At 48.1% G+C, this 18,530-nt stretch overlaps 1 protein-coding gene across 2 annotated transcripts; it reads left to right on the top strand.

The window, feature by feature from the left end:
* The first annotated feature begins 1,342 nt into the window (after nt 1-1,342).
* On the top strand, nt 1,343-12,853 carry LOC135880872 (solute carrier family 22 member 6-B-like). 2 transcript variants are annotated; one of them, XM_065407250.1, is made up of 10 exons: nt 1,343-1,744; nt 2,079-2,182; nt 2,573-2,727; nt 4,008-4,176; nt 5,525-5,648; nt 6,857-6,972; nt 7,370-7,584; nt 9,188-9,296; nt 9,658-9,861; nt 12,763-12,853. In XM_065407250.1, the coding sequence occupies exons 1-10, from the start codon at nt 1,343-1,345 to the stop codon at nt 12,851-12,853; spliced, it is 1,689 nt and encodes a 562-aa protein (XP_065263322.1). The 2 variants fall into 2 exon arrangements, with proteins under 2 accessions (XP_065263322.1, XP_065263323.1); XM_065407251.1 differs by lacking the exon at nt 12,763-12,853 and having other exon boundaries at nt 1,343-1,495; nt 1,592-1,744; nt 9,658-9,865.
* The last annotated feature ends 5,677 nt before the right edge of the window (nt 12,854-18,530 follow it).

Here is an 18,530-nt window from a genome sequence, read left to right as displayed (position 1 = left end):
TTGCAAGTTCTAATGAGAGAAGTTGAGCAAGTCCCACCTTCTCTGTCCTCAGTGTGTTGCTGTCATAGCCTGATCTCCACTGATCCAGCAAGATTTCTGGACAATTTATTTGGTGAGAGTATGATCCATTGACCCACAGAGAAAAGCAGCTGTAGCCTATTAAAGACATTGCTTGGTAGCAACATAGGAAGCAGGTAAGTCTATTTTACCAAGGTTTATATTTTAATTGTATGGGGCCAGATTCTCAATTCCATTGTAGATCAGTGCCTGTTTACACCAGCAGAGGATCTGGCTCATTGACTCTCCCTGATTTAGTAAAGTAGGGCTTGAAGTGCATTGACTCCAGATTTACATTGATGTACATGAGTCAGATCCTCAGCTCGTGTAAAGCAGCACTGAAGTTAGTGGAACTATGTTGATTTAAACCAGCTGAGCATATAGCTCATTGAATCTCCCTGATTTTGTAAAATAGGGGCTTGAAGGGGAGTGACTCCAGATTTATGCTTGTGTAGATAGGCCAGGTGGTGTAAATCAGCATAGCCTCATGTCTTTCATTGATAGCTGAGTTCAATTCTATATCCTGCCCCTCAGCACTATGGATACATGGAAACTCCTGCTGAACTATGTGGAATTCCAAAATGTTGGCCATCTACACAACAAGATTTGCTCCACAGTGCAAAATACATCAGGGTTGGAAAACTCAGATTTAAGGGCATATTTTACCTGGCTCTCCCTTGACATGCTTTCTCCAAAATTCCTCTTAAAATAGTTTTCTTTTTGCATTAAGCCCTCCAAACCAAGGGGAACGTTGCCTAACTAAACAAATGAAATGCAATAAAAGATAAACTAAAAGTGCAGCAGAACCCTGAACAATCTACTTCTTGACATGGAGCTCAGCTAGGCACAGCATTCCCAACCAAACCATTCCAGCGGGCTTCTGGGATTCACAATCAACTTGGAATGGTCTAGGAGCCAAAAGAGACGGTGGATTAGTTGTGCATGGAATGACCTAGAATTTTTGCATCTGGTTTAATTGCATTGATATTCTGATTAGCTGCTTATTTAATCAGCAGATCCTTAATGCAGCCAAATCAACCGCTCGGTTTTAGGAATTCACTTTGAGCTATTGCTAGATCCATTGCAACTCTTTCTCTCTTTCCAGAGTAGATTGCAGCATCTGACAAGACTGGGAGTGGATGTCTAAGCAAACACAAAGCTGTGCGCATCTGTGAGTAAACAGCAGTTGCATTCCTCTATTTACATCTGCACATTGTTTTGGGTGTGCATCTATTTCACAAAACAAGCACATTCAAGGTGTCTGAGTCTTCTGGTCTGGGGCAACATGACTTTTGCAGAACTTTTAGAGCAGGTCGGCAGTATGGGCCGTTTCCAAATTATCCATGTTACGTTACTGGTCCTGCCAATATTACTGATAGCCAGCCACAACATCCTGCAGAACTTTACCGCTGCTACCCCTGGGCACCACTGCCATATTGCCATTGTTGCTAACTACACTTGTGATGACAACTTTACTGACGTCCTATATTGCCAGGAGCTCCTCAGGATCACCATCCCCGTGGATGGGAACCAGCAACCGGAGAAGTGTCTCCGATTCATCTCCGCCCAGTGGCAGCTCCTAGACCCAAATGCCACAACAACCAATGGGACTGAAATGGACACGGAGCCCTGTGTGGATGGATGGATATATGACAAGAGTGTTTTCACCTCCACCATCATCACCGAGGTAAGAAAAATTCTCCTGGCAATGACTGGCTAGTGACTATGCTGAACCAGATTGCTATCTGGTGACCACCAGCATAGTTTCATTGAAACCAACAGAGCTACAATGATATCCGCCAGATAAGGATCTGTACTAGTATTGTGGTAGTATCTGGACACCCCAGATCCTGCCATGTTGGGTGCTGCACAGATCTTGACCAAGATCAGGGCCACATTTTGCTAGGTTCTTCACAAACCTTGTCGGAGTTTGGGGCCCCCATTCTCACTATGACCAAGTTCGCTGGACTTGTCTCCCTCATGCTTTCTCACTGAGATGGTGTTTTCTCTCCCACTTGCAGTGGGATCTGGTGTGTGGCTCACGGACATTGAAACAGATGGCTCAGTCGATCTATATGGCTGGAGTCCTGGTGGGAGCGATTGTGTTTGGAAGTCTCTCTGACAAGTAAGACGCCTGTCTGTCACTTCACTTAGGTAGGGTGCTGAATGACTGGAGGGGGGAGGGTGGGAGTAGTGGCCCAGTTCTAACAGCTTCCAGCTGTCTTTACCAGCACTTATAATCAGAGAGGAAAAGTGGCCCAGTGGTTAGGGCACTCACCTAGAACTTGGGAAAACCTGGGTTCAAGCCCCTACTCTGCCACAGACTTCCTGTGTGACCTTGTGCAAGTCCCTTACTTTCTTTGGGTCTGAGTTCTCCATCTGTACAATGGGGATTGTAGCGCTGCCCTACCACAGAGATGGGGGTCACACTGTTTCCCCCAGAGTGATAACTCAGCGCTCTAGCCACAACCCCATCCTGCCTATTAGCAGATAGCCTTGGTTTTCTCTGCCCCAGGTTTGGACGGAAGTCACTCTTGATCTCGTCCTGTCTGCAAATGGCCATCACCGGCTCTTGCGCTGCTTTCTCATCTAACTTTAGCATGTACTGCGTTTTCCGCTTCCTGACTGGAATGGCTCTGTCGGGGATCAACCTCAACTGTGTGTCCCTCTGTAAGTACCGACTCAAGCAAGTAGCAAGTCTTTTGGGGTCTTCCAGGATGTTTCCATTAAGAGGAGAAGTTGATGATGGAGCCAGGTATTTCTCTGGTGCAATCCTGGTTATTTACAATGTCTTGTTTCCCTGTTCGCAGCAGGAAACAAACAGCAGGAGGCAGTTACTTTGCTCACTATACCAACCCTTTTTCAGCCAGCACTCTGCCCAAAAAGCTCTCCTTCCTAGTGTTTTCTCAGGGTCACACTACCAGGACTTCTCTGGCTGTATCTCAGGCTTCTTTGTACCTTCCCTGTTATTGCTGCTTTTCTCACACACAAAGACACACACAGCTGCACCAGTCCATGCTCCAGCCCCTGTGTTTGCTATATCACTGTCCAAGGAACCCCCATGGGCCACATGACTCAGCATCTGCTCAAGCCTTGACATGTGCCTGTGTTTTGGGTAGTGGCTCCTATTGTTTCAGCTATCTGGATCCATAAAGGAGCTTGACTGTTTCTTACTTTTATCCTGAATGAAAAGTGGCAGTTAGGCCCACCAGCTCCAACCCCCCAGCATAACAGTATCTTCCTACATTAAGATAAAGAGGATGCTGAGGAGAATGAGCATTACAAAATAATGCATGTGACAGAAACGCTAGATGAGGCGGTATTCACCCCTCAAACAGCTTCTAGTCTGAGCAGCAGGGTGGCCACACCTCAGAGCCCCAGTCATGGGTCAGGATCCCATTGTGCTAGAGTCCCTTTAAACACAGAACTAAAAGACAGTCCCTCCTGCAAAGAGCTTGAGTCTAGAGCTGGGTGATATTTTTGAGCTGAAACTTTTTTCCATAAAACATTTCGCGAATTCGTGTTGGTTTAGCCACATTGTTCATGTCGAAAACAAATCAGAAAAAGTTGAAACGTTTTAATTTTTTTGGTTCAAAATGACTTTTCATTTCAAAATTTCCTTGAATTTAAAATGTTGACAGTCAAAACAAAACAGTTAATTTAACCCAAAATGAAACCTTTTTCAGCTCTTTGATTTGCCCAAAATTTAAAAAAAAAAAAAATTCTGGTTGGCCCAAAATGAATTGTTTACTGTTGTTTTTTCTTTCCTTTTTCCTTTTTGAAGCTGCCACCAAAACAAAAAAATCCATTGTTTTCCCTGCTCTGCTTAAGTTCCACTTAAAAATCAGGCCATTTGTTTGGGGTGGATTTAGATGCCCAGGTGGTTTTGAAAGCTCGGATTGGTGTTCTCTGGACTTTGACTCTCTTCCTCCTTTTATTTCCTCACCCAGCTGTGGAGTGGACCCCCACCAAACTCCGGGCAGCAGTTGGCATGGTGACAGGATATAGCTACAGCATCGGGCAGTTCATTCTGGCTGGGCTAGCCTATGTCATCCCGGATTGGCGCTGGCTGCAGCTGGCTGTTTCGGTGCCCTATTTCATCTTCTTCTTCTATGGCTGGTAGGTGTCGTTCTCACTTGTAAACCTTGCCAGGATGGGGACCTCCCTGTTATCCCTTGTGGGGACCAAGGGGTTCTGGACGGTATCCAGACTGCAAGCTCTCGGACACCAGCCGGGTCGCTCACTGAATGTCTGTCCAGCACTTGGCACAGTGGGGGTCCCAATCTAAGGTGGCACTGATTGTTATTTTTCATATTATGGTGGCATCTAGAGGCCTCATCTGAGGTCAGGGTCCCATTGTGCTGGGTGTGACAGACACACACTGAGAGAGAGGCCCTGTCCTAAAGAGCTCACAGTCTAAATAGAAAAAGGAAGGGTTATTATTCACATTTTACAGACTGGGGAGCTGATGCACAGAAATATGGAGTGACTTGCCCAAAGTCATATGGGGCATCTGTGGTAGAGCAGGGAAAAGAACCCAGGTTTCCCAAGCGAGTGTCCTACTCACAAGACCATTATTATTATGGTAGCCCCTACAGACCAGGGCTAGGAGCTGTACAGACACTGTTCCTGCCCAGACACGCTTACAGATGCAACAGATGATCTTTGGGCGGAGAACCAGCTGGGAAGTAATTTGCCAAAGGTCACAAGACAGGCAGTGCTACAGCCAAGAAGAGAACCCAGCTGTCCTGCCTCCTAATGCTGTACCCTATCTATTAGACCACACTGCTTCTCAACTTGCTCCTTTAGCCTAAACACTGCATCTATTCTAATCACATAGAGACAGAGGAGTTTTGAAATGTGCCCTGAACTTAGGGTGACAAAATAGCAAGTGTGAAAAATTGGGACACTTTTTTTCAGGGGGGAGGGGGGAAGAGTATACACCTCTACCCTGATATAACACTGTCCTCGGGAGCCAAAAAATCTTAACGCGTTATAGGTGAAACCGCGTTATATTGAACTTGCTTTGATCCGCTGGAGTGCGCAGCCCCGCCCCCGCGGAGCGCTGCTTTACCGCATTAGATCTGAATTTGTGTTATATTGGGTCGCATTATATCGGGGTAGAGGTGTAGTTGCGTATATAAGACAAAGCCCCTAATATCGGGACATTTGGTCACCCTACCTGAACTGCAACAGACTCTTTCTGTATCATACGTAGGTTGGGAGCCCCAGGTGTCCTGAGTCTTTTCAATAGGTTTGGTGTTTCTCACGGTGAAAAGGACCCTGTTGTAATGAACATACAGGCAATTCTTTATTAAGCTGCTGGACAAACACAGCCCTGGGGTTCCCCTAGGTTCTCCACCCTGAACTTCCTGGTGTCACCACATGGGGTCATCGTAAGCCCTACCCTGCACTAAGGCCAATGGCAGGGAAGCTGGCTACCATGTGCCCTTCTGGTTCCAAACAGGTGGTTCACAGAGTCAGCCCGCTGGCTTGCAACAGCCGGCAAACTGAACCAGGCATTAAAGGAGTTGCAGAAAGTGGCACGAATAAATGGGCGAAAGGAAGAAGGGGACAAACTCAGCGTAGAGGTGAGGAATTGAATGGGCTAAAAGGGAAGGCTGTAATACATGCAGCTTATGTGCGTGCCTCTCACCCCGTGATTGCCAGAGAGAGGACTGACACACACAAACACACCATAGAGCGAATTCACACACCCCTTCTCCAGAGAGGGAACACACACACACACACACACACACACAAAGATGGAAAGAGCTGGGCAAATAATGGATTTTTTCGGTTACTGGCAATTCCAAAAAATTGTTTCAAGTCAAACTGAAAACAATATTTTTCAACGTTTTTGGCAAATCGAAAGGGGAAATATTCAGTTCGGGCCAAATTTTCACTCACCGTGAAATGACACTTTTTTATTTTGAGCATTTTTAACATTTACAAAAAATATTTATATAAAATTAAAGGAAATTTCAAAACAAAAATTTGCTTCAAATAAAAAAATCAAAACATTTCATTTAAAAAATGTCAAAATAAAACATTTCAATTTGGTGAGGTTTTTTTAATTTTCCAAAACAATTTGGTAAAATTGACACAAATTTGCAATTTGTTTTGGTGTCACCAAATCTGCATTTTTCACTGAAAAAAGTTTCAACCAAAACATTTTGTCCAGTTCTAGACAGGGACACACGAACGCTTGTTGCCAAGAGGGTAATAAATATACAGTCTCCCAAGCCCAGAAATCAGGTCCTAGAGTCCAGCTATAGCTGTTGTAAAACAATAGCAATAAAGAATCCAAATAAAACATATCCAGGCCTTAACAACTCCAGTAAAAGAGACAGCCAGGCATGCTGACAGGGTGATCCCCTTAGAAATCTAGCACATGGATTGCTGTCTGGAAATGTAGGTTGCTAAGGGGGATGTTGGAATGGGAATTCTAGCATCTGAACCTCTAAGGTGCTGAGAGACCTCATAGGATGCGCTCTTCCGATCCGTAGGAGGCATTCAGTGCCTCGCACAATGCCCTAAACATGGAGCCCTGTGCTATGAGTTGAAATAGGCCCACTGGAGTTTGCACTTCCTGCTCTATGCCTCTTCCCTCAGCTACCTGCCTCTCCCAGTGGTAGCCAGGGGTACTGCAGCCTGAAGACTGGCTCCGCCAGTGATGGCAGCTCCAGACCCCGGGTGTTTACATGGATAGCAAGAATACCCCAAGTTATAACCGTAAGGATTTAAATAACCAAGGGTTTGGGGAAGCTATAAACTCTCCTGTGTCTCTTCCACACAGGACTTGAGAGCCAGCCTGCAAAAAGAAATGTCCTCAGCCAAATCCACCCACACAGCTGCCGATCTGGTGCGCACACCGTCTGTACGCAGGATATCCTGGTGCCTGTGCTTCGTATGGTAGGTGGGTTCATTCAGATGCAGAGGGAGGCAAGGAGGGTGGAAGGGCAGAAAATAAACCAGGGGCTTTTGTTATGATGGTACGACCAGCTGAGATCCAAATGCTGTTGTGCTTGGTGCTGTACAGTAGGACGAGACAGGGCCAGGCCCTACCTTCAAGAGTTTACAATCTAAATAGACTAGAGGTAGGATTATTACAGAAGGGGAACTGAAGCACAGAGACACTAAGTGACTTGCCGAAGGTCATACAAGGAAGTCTGTGACAGAGAGGAATTGAACCGAGGTCTCCCAAGTCCCAGGCTACAGAGCATTTTACAGCACTCCCAGTGGCAACAGCAGTACTGCACCCTGCAGATTATTTCCATTGTACCATGCATTTTTGTGCCGCCAATGACAGGTTCTCCACCAGCTTTGCCTATTATGGGCTGGCCATGGATCTGCAGAATTTTGGGGTCAGTATTTACCTCATCCAAGTGGTATACGGAGCTGTCGACATCCCTGCAAAGCTGATTGGTTTCTTCATGATCAGTTTCATTGGCCGGAGAGTCACCCAGGCTTCTGCTCTCATCCTAGCAGGGCTTGCGATCCTGGCCAACATATTTGTGCCACAAGGTGAGGCCCTGGTGCACTATCGATCTGCATGCTCTGATTTTAATCAGCATATATTAGCATGTATATACATTTAGCATACATATAATTTAATTAGCATATATGCAAGATACAGCAAGAGTGATGTTACAAGAATGATCTATAAAAGCGATGTCTGTATATTAAAGGTGGTTGAAAATGTTTTCATCCAAACTGTTTTTCAATAGAAAATTGGGGGGTTGGCTAAATTAAGTTTTATGTGAAAAGCATCAGCTTCACACCGAAATATTCAATTTTTCAATTAAAAAAATGAACATGCATGGCACCTCCCCCACCCTGCAAATTTTAATTCTGAAATGCTGGGGTCCCTAGCCAGACTACATCTCCCATAATGCCATGGAGCTGCCATGACTCACCACTTCCCCTCTCTTTGCTTCCCTGCACTGGTCCCTTCTTCTCTATCGTATCAAATATAAGCTACTTGTCTTCACTCTCAAGACCCTTCATGACCTATCCCCACCTGCCCTACAGCTCTCATTCAGTATTAAAAGATTGACTCCAATCAGTCCATGATATCAGCTTCTATCACCCACTTGTTATATTTTCAAACAAGCACCTTTGTGCTTTCCCCAATGCTGCCCCTCATGTTTGGGAAAAGTTCCCCGTAAGCATCAGCAAAATTAACATAATCCTCCTTCAAAACCCTCCTTAAAACTCCCTCTGCCCTGAAGCCTACAAAAAACTTGACAATGGTTAGGCTGCTGGTGTGCTGAAACTACAGCCTATCATGCTGACCAATAGTGTCTCATTGTTTCCTTGTGCTACCCCATAGTGAACCAAGGGTCACCCAATAAAATCAATAGGCAGCAGATTTAAAACAAACACAAGGCAGGACTTCTTCACACAACACACAGTCAACCTGTGGAACTCATTACCAGGGGATGTTGTGAAGGCCAAAACTATAACTGAGTTCAAAATAGAATTGGGTAAGTTCATGGAGGATAGGTCCATCAATGGCTATTAGCCAAGATGGTCAGGGACACAATCCCATGTTCTGGGTGTCCTAAGCCTCTAACTGCCAGAAGTTGGGAGTGGATGACAGGGGATGAATCACTCGATAATTGCCCTGGTCTGTTCATTCCCTCTGAAACATCAGGCATTGGCCACGGTCGGCAGACAGGATACTGGGCTAGATGGACCATTGGTCTGACCCAGTATGGCCGTTCTAATGTATTTATCTGTCTGTATCCATGTCATCACTTGTCTTATACTTAGATTGCCAGCTCTTTGGGACAGGGACTGTCTCTTTCCTGACCCATGACTGGGGGTCCCAGGCACTATGATAATACAAATAATAAATAATATGGGGAGGCCACGGTGCATCCTGGAGATATAATCTGACCATTACAAAACAGGATAACAATTAATTTTCAGTAAAAAAGACATTTTTCTTGGAAATTACTTTTTGACCAAAAAAAATTCAACCTGTTGTAATTACTGACTCTTTTTACAGAGTCTGGGGGGGACTCGAGGACAGAGAGATTAAGGACTGTGTTTGCAGGCCTCCACTGTGCAAAGAGCGGAGCCCCAGCAGCACCTGCTGATGTCATCCTTTCCCTCCCCCTAGATCTGCAGACCCTGCGCACTCTTCTGGCTGTGTTTGGAAAAGGTTGCCTGGCTGCCTCATTCAACTGTGCCTTCCTCTATACGGGAGAGCTCTACCCCACGGTGATTAGGTACGTAGACACAAACGCCCCTTAAGGAGTCCTACCTGGGCTGCTGGGCTGTGTTGCAGTTTTCACCCTGCATGATTAACCTCAAGGAGATGGCAATGACAGAATGACAGCAAGAGCTCTGGTCAGCTGAGCCACTGGGTTTCCTACAGCTGTTAGGAGATGCAAATCCAAACGAATCTGCTGGATAATGAATCAGGATACCTTGTTCTACTGCTTTCTGACAGGACACTGCAGGCAGGCAGGTTAGAGATTAGATTAGATATGCAAGTTGTGAATAAACAACATGGAGATTGTAGCTCAGAAAAGGCAAACCCAGCTGAAGGCCGGTTCCCAGACCCTGACTGTTCTCTCTCCACGGCAGACAGACCGGAATGGGGTTTGTGAACACCCTGGCTCGGGTGGGCGGCATAGTGGCCCCGCTTGTGCAAATGACCAGTGAGTACTTGCCGTCCCTGCCGCTGATCATCTATGGAGCTGCCCCTATTGTATCCGGCATCGCCACCTGCTTCCTCCCTGAGACCCGTAACATGCCATTGCCGGACACCATAGAAGACGTCGAGAGGCAGTGAGTAATTTCTGCAACCATTCCACACAGCTAGTGGAGAGGAAGTACGGCCAGCTGGCTAGCACAATGGGCTGGGGCTCAGAGAGCTGGGTTCTATTTCTATCTCCATCAGCCTGAGCTTAGGCAAGCCCCTTCCCCTCTCTACGCCTGTTTCCCCTCACACCCTTGGTCTCGTTAGATTTTAAGCTCTTCAGGGTCTGTCTCTTAGTATGAGTCTGTGCAGCACCCGGCACAACAGGGCCCTGACCTCACCAGGGTCTGTGCAGCACCCAGCACAATGGGGCCCTGATCTCAGTGAGTATGTGTGTAATCAGGTGTTGTCAGCGGGCGGGATTCAGTTTTCAATGGGGTCCTTCAAAAAATGTAAACACCAGCTTGAGCCCCAACCCAGAAACCTGGAAAACTGTATACACCACCCTTGGCACCCTTGATAGGTAAAAAGAAGAGGAGTACTTGTGGCACCTTAGAGACTAACAAATTTATTTGAGCATAAGCTTTCGTGGGCTACAGCCCACTTCATCGGATGCATGCAGTGGAAAATACAGTAGGAAGATATATATATACACACAGAGAACATGAAACAATGGGTGTTACCATACACACTCTAACGAGAGTGATCAGTTAAGGTGCGCTATTACCAGCAGGAGAGAAAAAAACTTTTTGTAGTGGTAATCAAAATCAAATGTGCCAGCAATGTCCCTCTGCCATGTACATTGGCCAAACCAGTCTCTAAAAGAATAAATGGACACAAATCAGACGTCAAGAATTATAACATTCAAAAACCAGTCAGAGAACACTTCAATCTCCCTGGTCACTCGATTACAGACCTAAAAGTCGCAATATTACAACAAAAAAACTTCAAAAACAGACTCCAACGAGAGACTGCTGAATTGGAATTAATTTGCAAAATGGACACCATTAAATTAGGCTTGAATAAAGACTGGGAGTGGATGGGTCATTACACAAAGTAAAACTATTTCCCCATGTTTATTTTCCCCCCCTACTGTTCCTCACACCTTCTTGTCAACTGCTGCAAATGGACCATTTTGATTACCACTACAAAAAGCTTTTTTTTCTCCTGCTGGTAATAGCTCACCTTAACTGATCACTCTCATTAGAGTGTATGGTAACACCCATTGTTTCATGTTCTCTGTGTGTATATATATATATATATCTTCCTACTGTATTTTCCACTGCATGCATCCGATGAAGTGGGCTGTAGCCCACGAAAGCTTATGCTCAAATAAATGTGTTGGTCTCTAAGATGCCACAAGTACTCCTGTTCTTTTTGCGAATACAGACTAACACGGCTGCTACTCTGAAACTTGATAGGTAAGACTTCCCCACTTGCAAACACTGACTGTAGGGGTTAAAAAAAAAAGCTTTATGAGGGTGGGGGAAGGGGACAACAGAACTAACTTGAGAAAGCCAGCAATTAATAAATCCACACCATTAGGTAAGACTCTCCCCCCCACACACACACCCCGGGTATTTTGGCAGTAATCCCAGCCTCAGGCCTCCTTTCACAGTTGTGAGTGGCTCAGACATTCCAGCCACTTCCCTTCTCAGCGTCATCAATCACGGTTTGCTGCCCAGGGCTGGTGGAGTCCACGAATTCTGGCTGTGCTGTCTGGGCTGCAGTGGCTCCGGGTCTAGGGCTTCAGGCCACAAGGATTACATGCATAACACCCGGCACAGGGGGCCCCAATCTCAGTCGGGGTCTGTGCAGCACCTGACACAATGGGGCTCTGATCTCACTCGGGGTCTGTGCAGCACCTGACACAATGGGGCTCTGATCTCACTCGGGGTCTGTGCAGCACCTGACACAATGGGGCTCTGATCTCATTCGGGGTCTGTGCAGCACCTGACACAATGGGGCTCTGATCTCATTCGGGGTCTGTGCAGCACCTGACACAATGGGGCTCTGATCTCACTCGGGGTCTGTGCAGCACCTGACACAATGGGGCTCTGATCTCATTCGGGGTCTGTGCAGCACCTGACACAATGGGGCTCTGATCTCATTCGGGGTCTGTGCAGCACCTGACACAATGGGGCTCTGATCTCACTCGGGGTCTGTGCAGCACCTGACACAATGGGGCTCTGATCTCATTCGGGGTCTGTGCAGCACCTGACACAATGGGGCTCTGATCTCACTCGGGGTCTGTGCAGCACCTAGCATCTAGCCAGGACTGGAGCTGGTTGTGAATTTTCCAAAGAAACCTTTTTTTGGTTGGAAAATGCCAATTTGTCAAAAACAAAACTGTTTAAGGGAAAGTGTCAGTGTTGGTGAATTGCAAAACATTTTTTAAAAGAATTTTTTCAACATTTTCAAAACAAAAATAAAGTGGTTTTCTGGTTTGAAACACTTTCCGCTCAGAAATTTAAGCTAACGGTAAGAAAAACAAATTAAATAAGTAATTTATCAAAATCAAAACAAAATGTTTCAAAATTATTGAAATGAAACATTTTAATTGCTTCAAAATGAATTGTTTTCAGTTTCTTTATTTAAGACAATTTTTGAGGTTTTGACTTTTCATCCCAGTTGGGGACAGGAAAATTTTTCAAAACTCAAGAATATTCATAGGACACGACACTCATTTCCCTGCCCCCACCCGAGCCAAGACCCTGACTCCTACATGGGAAGGAGAAGGTGATCTTGACCCGTTGACACCTGTTCTTTGCTCTCCTGGGGGCCACAACCCCAGGGCCTCTAGGCTGAGTCCATGCTGCATTATGGGGGGGCGGGGGGGAAGAAGAGGTAAAAGGGGGATAGTGTAATTCACAGAGCTATTGGGAGGTTTAGCTAATCCCTTTTTAGAGTCATGACTTGCTGTGATGAAAAGATTAAAAGAAATGCAGCGTTGATATATAGTCACGTGGTCTCTTCTTATTCCCTTATAGGAGAAGGTCCAGAGTGATTACAGATGTAGGACGGAAAGATAAGGTTCCGCTGAAAGCCTCCAGATTGGAGCCACTCAAGGAAATCATTTAAGAAGAGAAACTAAACAGACTTTAGGTCTTGATACCGATTAGTCAGATTAAAATCAAACACCCTCATGTTTTACTGGCTCGGGTCAGAGATTGCTTCTGTGGAAGGGGTATTCATGAGACATTATGTCAGCCTTTTGTATCCACTTTCAGCAAAGCGAATAAAGTCAACTGTGCCTCCAAAGGTACAAGCCGTAGCTGCTAACATGAGGCGGCAGTGTAAGACTGGACACAGCATTGGGCTGAGAGTCAGACAACCTGGATTCTGATCCTGGCTCAACCACTGACATTGGACTTGTGTCTATTGCTCTTCCCACAGCAAAACCAGTGTGAACAAACCACACTGGTCCAGTTGGGTCCCAAATAACTGTGTCTATTTAATAGGGTTAGCCAGAAAACAGGAATTCTGTTTAGCACAATCATGTCAGAGGTTTCATATCGGAACAAAACCAAGACCTTTTAAAACGTTTCATGAAAACAGAGAGCTCCATCCCAGAAGAGCCAATAGCTCAGGCAAAGTAGCAACCTAAACCTTGTTCTTCTGCACCCCAACCAAGTTCCCTAACAACCAGGCTAGCAAGTCAGTGCTTCTCACTCTCTGCAGGGACTCGAACCTGACTCTTCATGACAGGTGAGTACCCTGGCTGTCGGGCTTTTCTGTGGTGGGCCTCGCTCACTCTCTTATTTTGATCAGAAATTCTATCCTGGACCTGAGAAACCCTCCCGACAAAACTTTGGTAGAAACCAAAAAGTTTTGGTTTTGACAAATTGGCAATTTCCCACAGAAAATTCTCACCCAGCTCTTCTCTTTAGTACATGAAGTCATTCAAAGCCTAGCTACTTAGATACCATTGCTCTGAGTGGATTTGAAAATACAGAACCCAGCGAAAGCCTTTAGAGGGATCACAGACTAGTTAATTCTGCCCTATTCCTGTATACTACACTCTGCAAGTCACTTCCCCACTCCGTGCCTCAGTTTCCCCTCCCACACTTTGTCTATTTAGATTACAGGATTTTCAGGGCAGGGACAGCACCCTACACAGTGGGATCGTGACGTCTTATTGCTACTGAAATATGCATAAAAACATACCTGTTTAGAGGAGGTTCTGCACAAAGGAGTTCTGAGTATGGTAGAAACACATTACAGTCCGGGGCCGTGCTGCCATGCAATGAGAGAGCTTATCAAACAGTAGTTCATGTATCTCCCAGACTCAAGTTTCCCAGGCTGACAATTTGCATCAGACCCATAGGGGAAGGCAGGGGAAGAACAAATGCGGGTTCAAAAAGGAAGTGCTTAGCCTGGTCCACAATCAAGCCACACCCACAAATAAGCCCCACCCTCTTGAGATACAGATGTCACTCAAAGTCAAGGTGACCATGTTTTCAATACCTCCAGCCAGGGCTTTTTCATGGCGATGTTATTTTAGAGTCATACGTGAGACAAAGTTATTCATATTAGAGGAGGGCTCAAAGGCCCTAACAAGAAGAAGGGCCCCATTGGTTAGGCACTGCACATACACATAGCTAGGGCCAGCCTTTGCCCCAGAGAGCTCACAATCTAAACAGACAAAGGGTGGGAGGGGAAACAAAGGTACAGAAAGAGGAAGTGACTCACCCAAGGTCACACACCAGGCCAATGGCAGAGCTGGGACTATAACCTAGGTGAGTGCCCTATTCACTAGACCACATTGCTTCTAAAAAATGCCCTTTAAAAAAATACCTGTGCTGGCATCATTTCTAGAGTGGGTCAGAAATGGGGGTGGTTCCAGGGGAAAATTTTGACATTTGGGGGAAAAGCAGGGAATTGAACCCACAACTCCCAAATCCCTGGTTTATGGCCTAACCAGGGGAACAGCACAACCACTTTACTCACATGTCAACTGCATCCCAAATGCTTGTCCCACTGCACTATTAGTATCATAACAACGTGAGGCCCCAGTCAGAGATCAGGGCCCCACTGCACTGGAATGTGGAATAAATGAGACATTCCTTGCTACAAAGAACTTACAGTCTTAGCATAGGACAAGAGACAACTACAGCTTCCACCAAAGAACGTGCTACAGACAGGGCCGGTGCTACCATTAAGGCAAACTAGGCGGTTGCCTAGGGCGTCAAGATTTGGGGGTGCCAAAAAGCAGTGCCCCCAATGTTTTTTTTTACAGCGTTATTCCCCGAGCGCGCGGTCGCCGCTCCACTTCTCCCGCCTCCCAGGCTTGCAGTGCCAATCAGCTGTTTGGCGCCGCAAGCCTGGGAGGAGAATTAGAGCGGGAGCGGTATGCTCGGGGAGGAGGCGGAGCAGAGGTGAGCTGGGGTGGGGAGGTGCCTCACAGCTCCCCGGGGCGGAGGGGGGGGGGGAACTGCCTTGGGGGTGCCTCAGGGCGGGGGGGGGGGAGCTGCCGCAGGGCTCCCCACCCCAGCTCACCTCTGCTACGCCCCCTCCCTGAGCACGCCATCACTGCTCCACTTCTCCCGCCTCCCAGGCTTGCGGCGCCAATCAGCTGTTTGGCGCCACAAGCCTGGGAGGGGAAGAGAATTAAAGTGGGGGCGGCATGCTCAGGGAGGAGGCGGAGCAGAGGTGAACTGGGGTGGGGAGCTGCCGCACAGCTACCTGGGGAGGGGAGCTGCCGCGGGGGGGGCGCCTTAGGGCGGGGGGGGCAGTTGCCGCGGGGGGGGGGGCGCCTCAGGGCGGGGAGCTGCCGCAGGACTGGGTGGGGAGGAGCACAAGGTGGAAGTTTCGCCTAGGGCGTGAAACTTCCTTGCACCGGCCCTGGCTACAGGGCAGGAAAAATGGCGGGTGTTTCAGTTGCAGCTCTGGATTGGACCTTTTGGGGGGTCAATTCCTGCCTCCACAAAGACGCTGTGTGTGACCTCAGACAAGTCACAGAGGGTAGCAAAAGCTCATAAGTTGCATAGGAAGTTAAGTCCCGTTCAGATGTGACTCAAACACTTAGGAGCCTGAGTCCCCGTGACTTCCATAGAGACTTGAGCTCTTGAGTGCCTAATTCCCTTTTGAAAATGAGACTAAATTATTTAAGTCACTTGAAATGCTGAGTGGAGCAACTCCGAGATACCTTTAAAACTCTGGGCCTTAGTACCCCAGTTTCTCCATCTGGAAAAGAGGGCTAATAAACCTTCCTTTGTCTATTTACATTGTGAGTTCTTCAGACCAAGGGCTGTCTCTTACCAACTGTGCCCGGCTTGATCTCAGTTAGGGTCTGTGTGGCACCCAGCATGGCAGGGCCTGCATCTCAGACAGGGCCGGCTTTAGCAAGTGCGGTGCCGATTCATACTCACCCGGCGGCGCTCCAGGTCTGCGGCGGCACTTTGGCAGCGGGTCCTTCACTCGCTCCGGGTCTTCGGTGGCATTTCGGCGACGGGTCCTTCACTCGCTCCGGGTCTTCGTCGGCACTCAAGGACCCGCCGCTGAAATGCCACCGAAGACCCGGAGCGAGTGAAGGACCCGTCGCCGAAATGCCACCGAAGACCCGGAGCGAGTGAAGGACCCGTCGCCGAAATGCCACCGAAGACCCGAAGCGCCGCCGGGTGAGTAAAAATTAAAAAGGCACTGGTGCGGGGCCCTCTTAGGCGCGGAGCCCGATTCCGGGGAATCGGGCAAATCGGCCTAAAGCCGGCCCTGATCTCAGATAGTATCAGCTGGTTTCTGGCAGCATCTGGCATAACAAGGCCTTGATCTTGGTCAGGGTCTGTGCAGCACACGGCACAACGGGGCCCTGATCTCGGTCAAAGTCTAGCACAATGGAGCGCCACATCTGTCAGGTCTGTGCAGTGCCCAGCACCTGCAAGGGCCCCACTCTTGGTCAGGGTCCGCGAAGTGCCTGGCACAATGGGGTCTTTAGGCACTGCTGTACTACAAATCATAATTACACAAGGAGATGGTAAGAGTAAGACAATCATGCTTAGGAAAAAACACTGCATTCACAGCACACCAACTCCCTGGCAATTACTCCAATGGCTCAGGGTGAATTTTGTCCCAGATACCAACATCTCTTGTGGATAACTGACTACATCAAAGGATATCTACTTGCTGGACTGGCTTTTACACTTTCCTGATGTTGTTACCCAGGACTATTACTATTACTCTTAAGTACTGTGTGTATTATAGTAGTACCTAGAAGACACAACCAAGATCAGGATTGCAACATTATTTATTATTTGTATTTATTTCTATTGTGGTAGGGCTGAGGAGCACCAGCAACAGACCAGGAGCCCATTGTGTTATGCACTAGACCAGTGGTTTCAAACTGCGGGTCATGACCCAGTACTGGGTTGCGGAATGTAAGGCACTGGGTTGTGGCGGCTCTGGTCAGCACTGCCAACTGGGCCATTAAAAGTCCCGTCAGCGGTACAGCCCGGCTAAGGCAGGCTAGTCCCTATCTGTTCTGACACCGTGCTGCGCCCTGGAAGCGGCCAGCAGCAGGTCCGGCTCCTAGGCAGGGGGGCCACGGGGCTCCGTGCGCTGCCCCCGCCCCAAGCACCGGCTCCACACTCCCATTGGCTGGTTCCCAGCCAATGGGAGCTGGAGGGGGTGCCTGCGGGCAAGAGCCATGCGGAGCTGCTTGCACGCCTCCGCCTAGGAGCCGGACCTGCTGCTGGCCACTTTCGGGGCACAGCGCGGTCCACGGTGCCAGGACAGGCAGGAAGCCTGCCTTAGCATCCCCGCTGCGCTGCTGACCAGGAGCCACACGAGGTAAGCCCGCACCCCAACCCTATGCCCCAATCCCCTGCCCCAGCCCACCCACTTCCTGCACCCCAAACCCCTCATCCCTGGCCCCACCCCAGAGCCTGCACCCCCAGCCCAGAGCCCTGACCCCCTCCCGCACCCTGAACCCCTCATTCCCAGCCCCACCCCACAGCCCTCACCCCTGCACCCAAACCTTCTGCCCCAGCCCTGAGCCCCTCCCACACCCCAAACCCTCGTCCCCAGCTCTGTTGGGTCGCGGGCATCAACAATTTTCTTCAACTGGGTCGCCAGAAAAAAAGTTTTAAAACCATTGCATTAGACAAACACAGAACAAAGAGATGGTTCCTGCTCCAAAGAGCTTCCAATCTAAGAGCAGACAAACAATGAGGCAGCCCCGTCCCAGTTTAAACAGATAATGAAAAGAAGTGAATTGCCCAGCAGCAGAACCAGGGATAGAAACCAGGTCTGCTTTCCCTAAGCCAGCGCTCCAGGCACTTCCTTAACCTTTTCCCCCAGCCATTCTCATTGTCCTCCCCTCTCTCCCATGGATTTATGCACTGTTTCTGCCCTGTCTTTATCCAGCAATTTGCCTCCACATGGACCCCAGCTCTCCTCCATCACCAGCCAGCTTCGATGAAGTGCATACGGAGTTAGAGCCTCAGCTGACATAAACCTATTGTCTTCAGCGGGGCCATGTTGATTTACTCCAGCTCAGGATTTGGTCCCATGAGTCATCTTTTCAGCACCCAGCACAATGGGGGCCCTGATCTTGGTCGGGGTCTGTGCAGTGCCTGGCAGAATGGGCCCCCCGTCTCAGTTGGGGTCTGTGCAGTGCCTGATACAATGGAACAATAGTCTGAGTTGGAGCCTCTAACTGTAATGCCAATAATAATCAACCAGTGCAAAGCAGGCTTGGTGCCCTTGTGTACTGGAGGTCTAATACCTTCCAAACACTGCCCTTTGTCCCACATTTACTGAA

Source organism: Emys orbicularis, chromosome 7 (assembly GCF_028017835.1).
Source record: "Emys orbicularis isolate rEmyOrb1 chromosome 7, rEmyOrb1.hap1, whole genome shotgun sequence".
NCBI classification, from domain to species: Eukaryota; Metazoa; Chordata; order Testudines; family Emydidae; genus Emys; species Emys orbicularis.
This window is presented reverse-complemented; position numbering and strand designations above follow the sequence as displayed.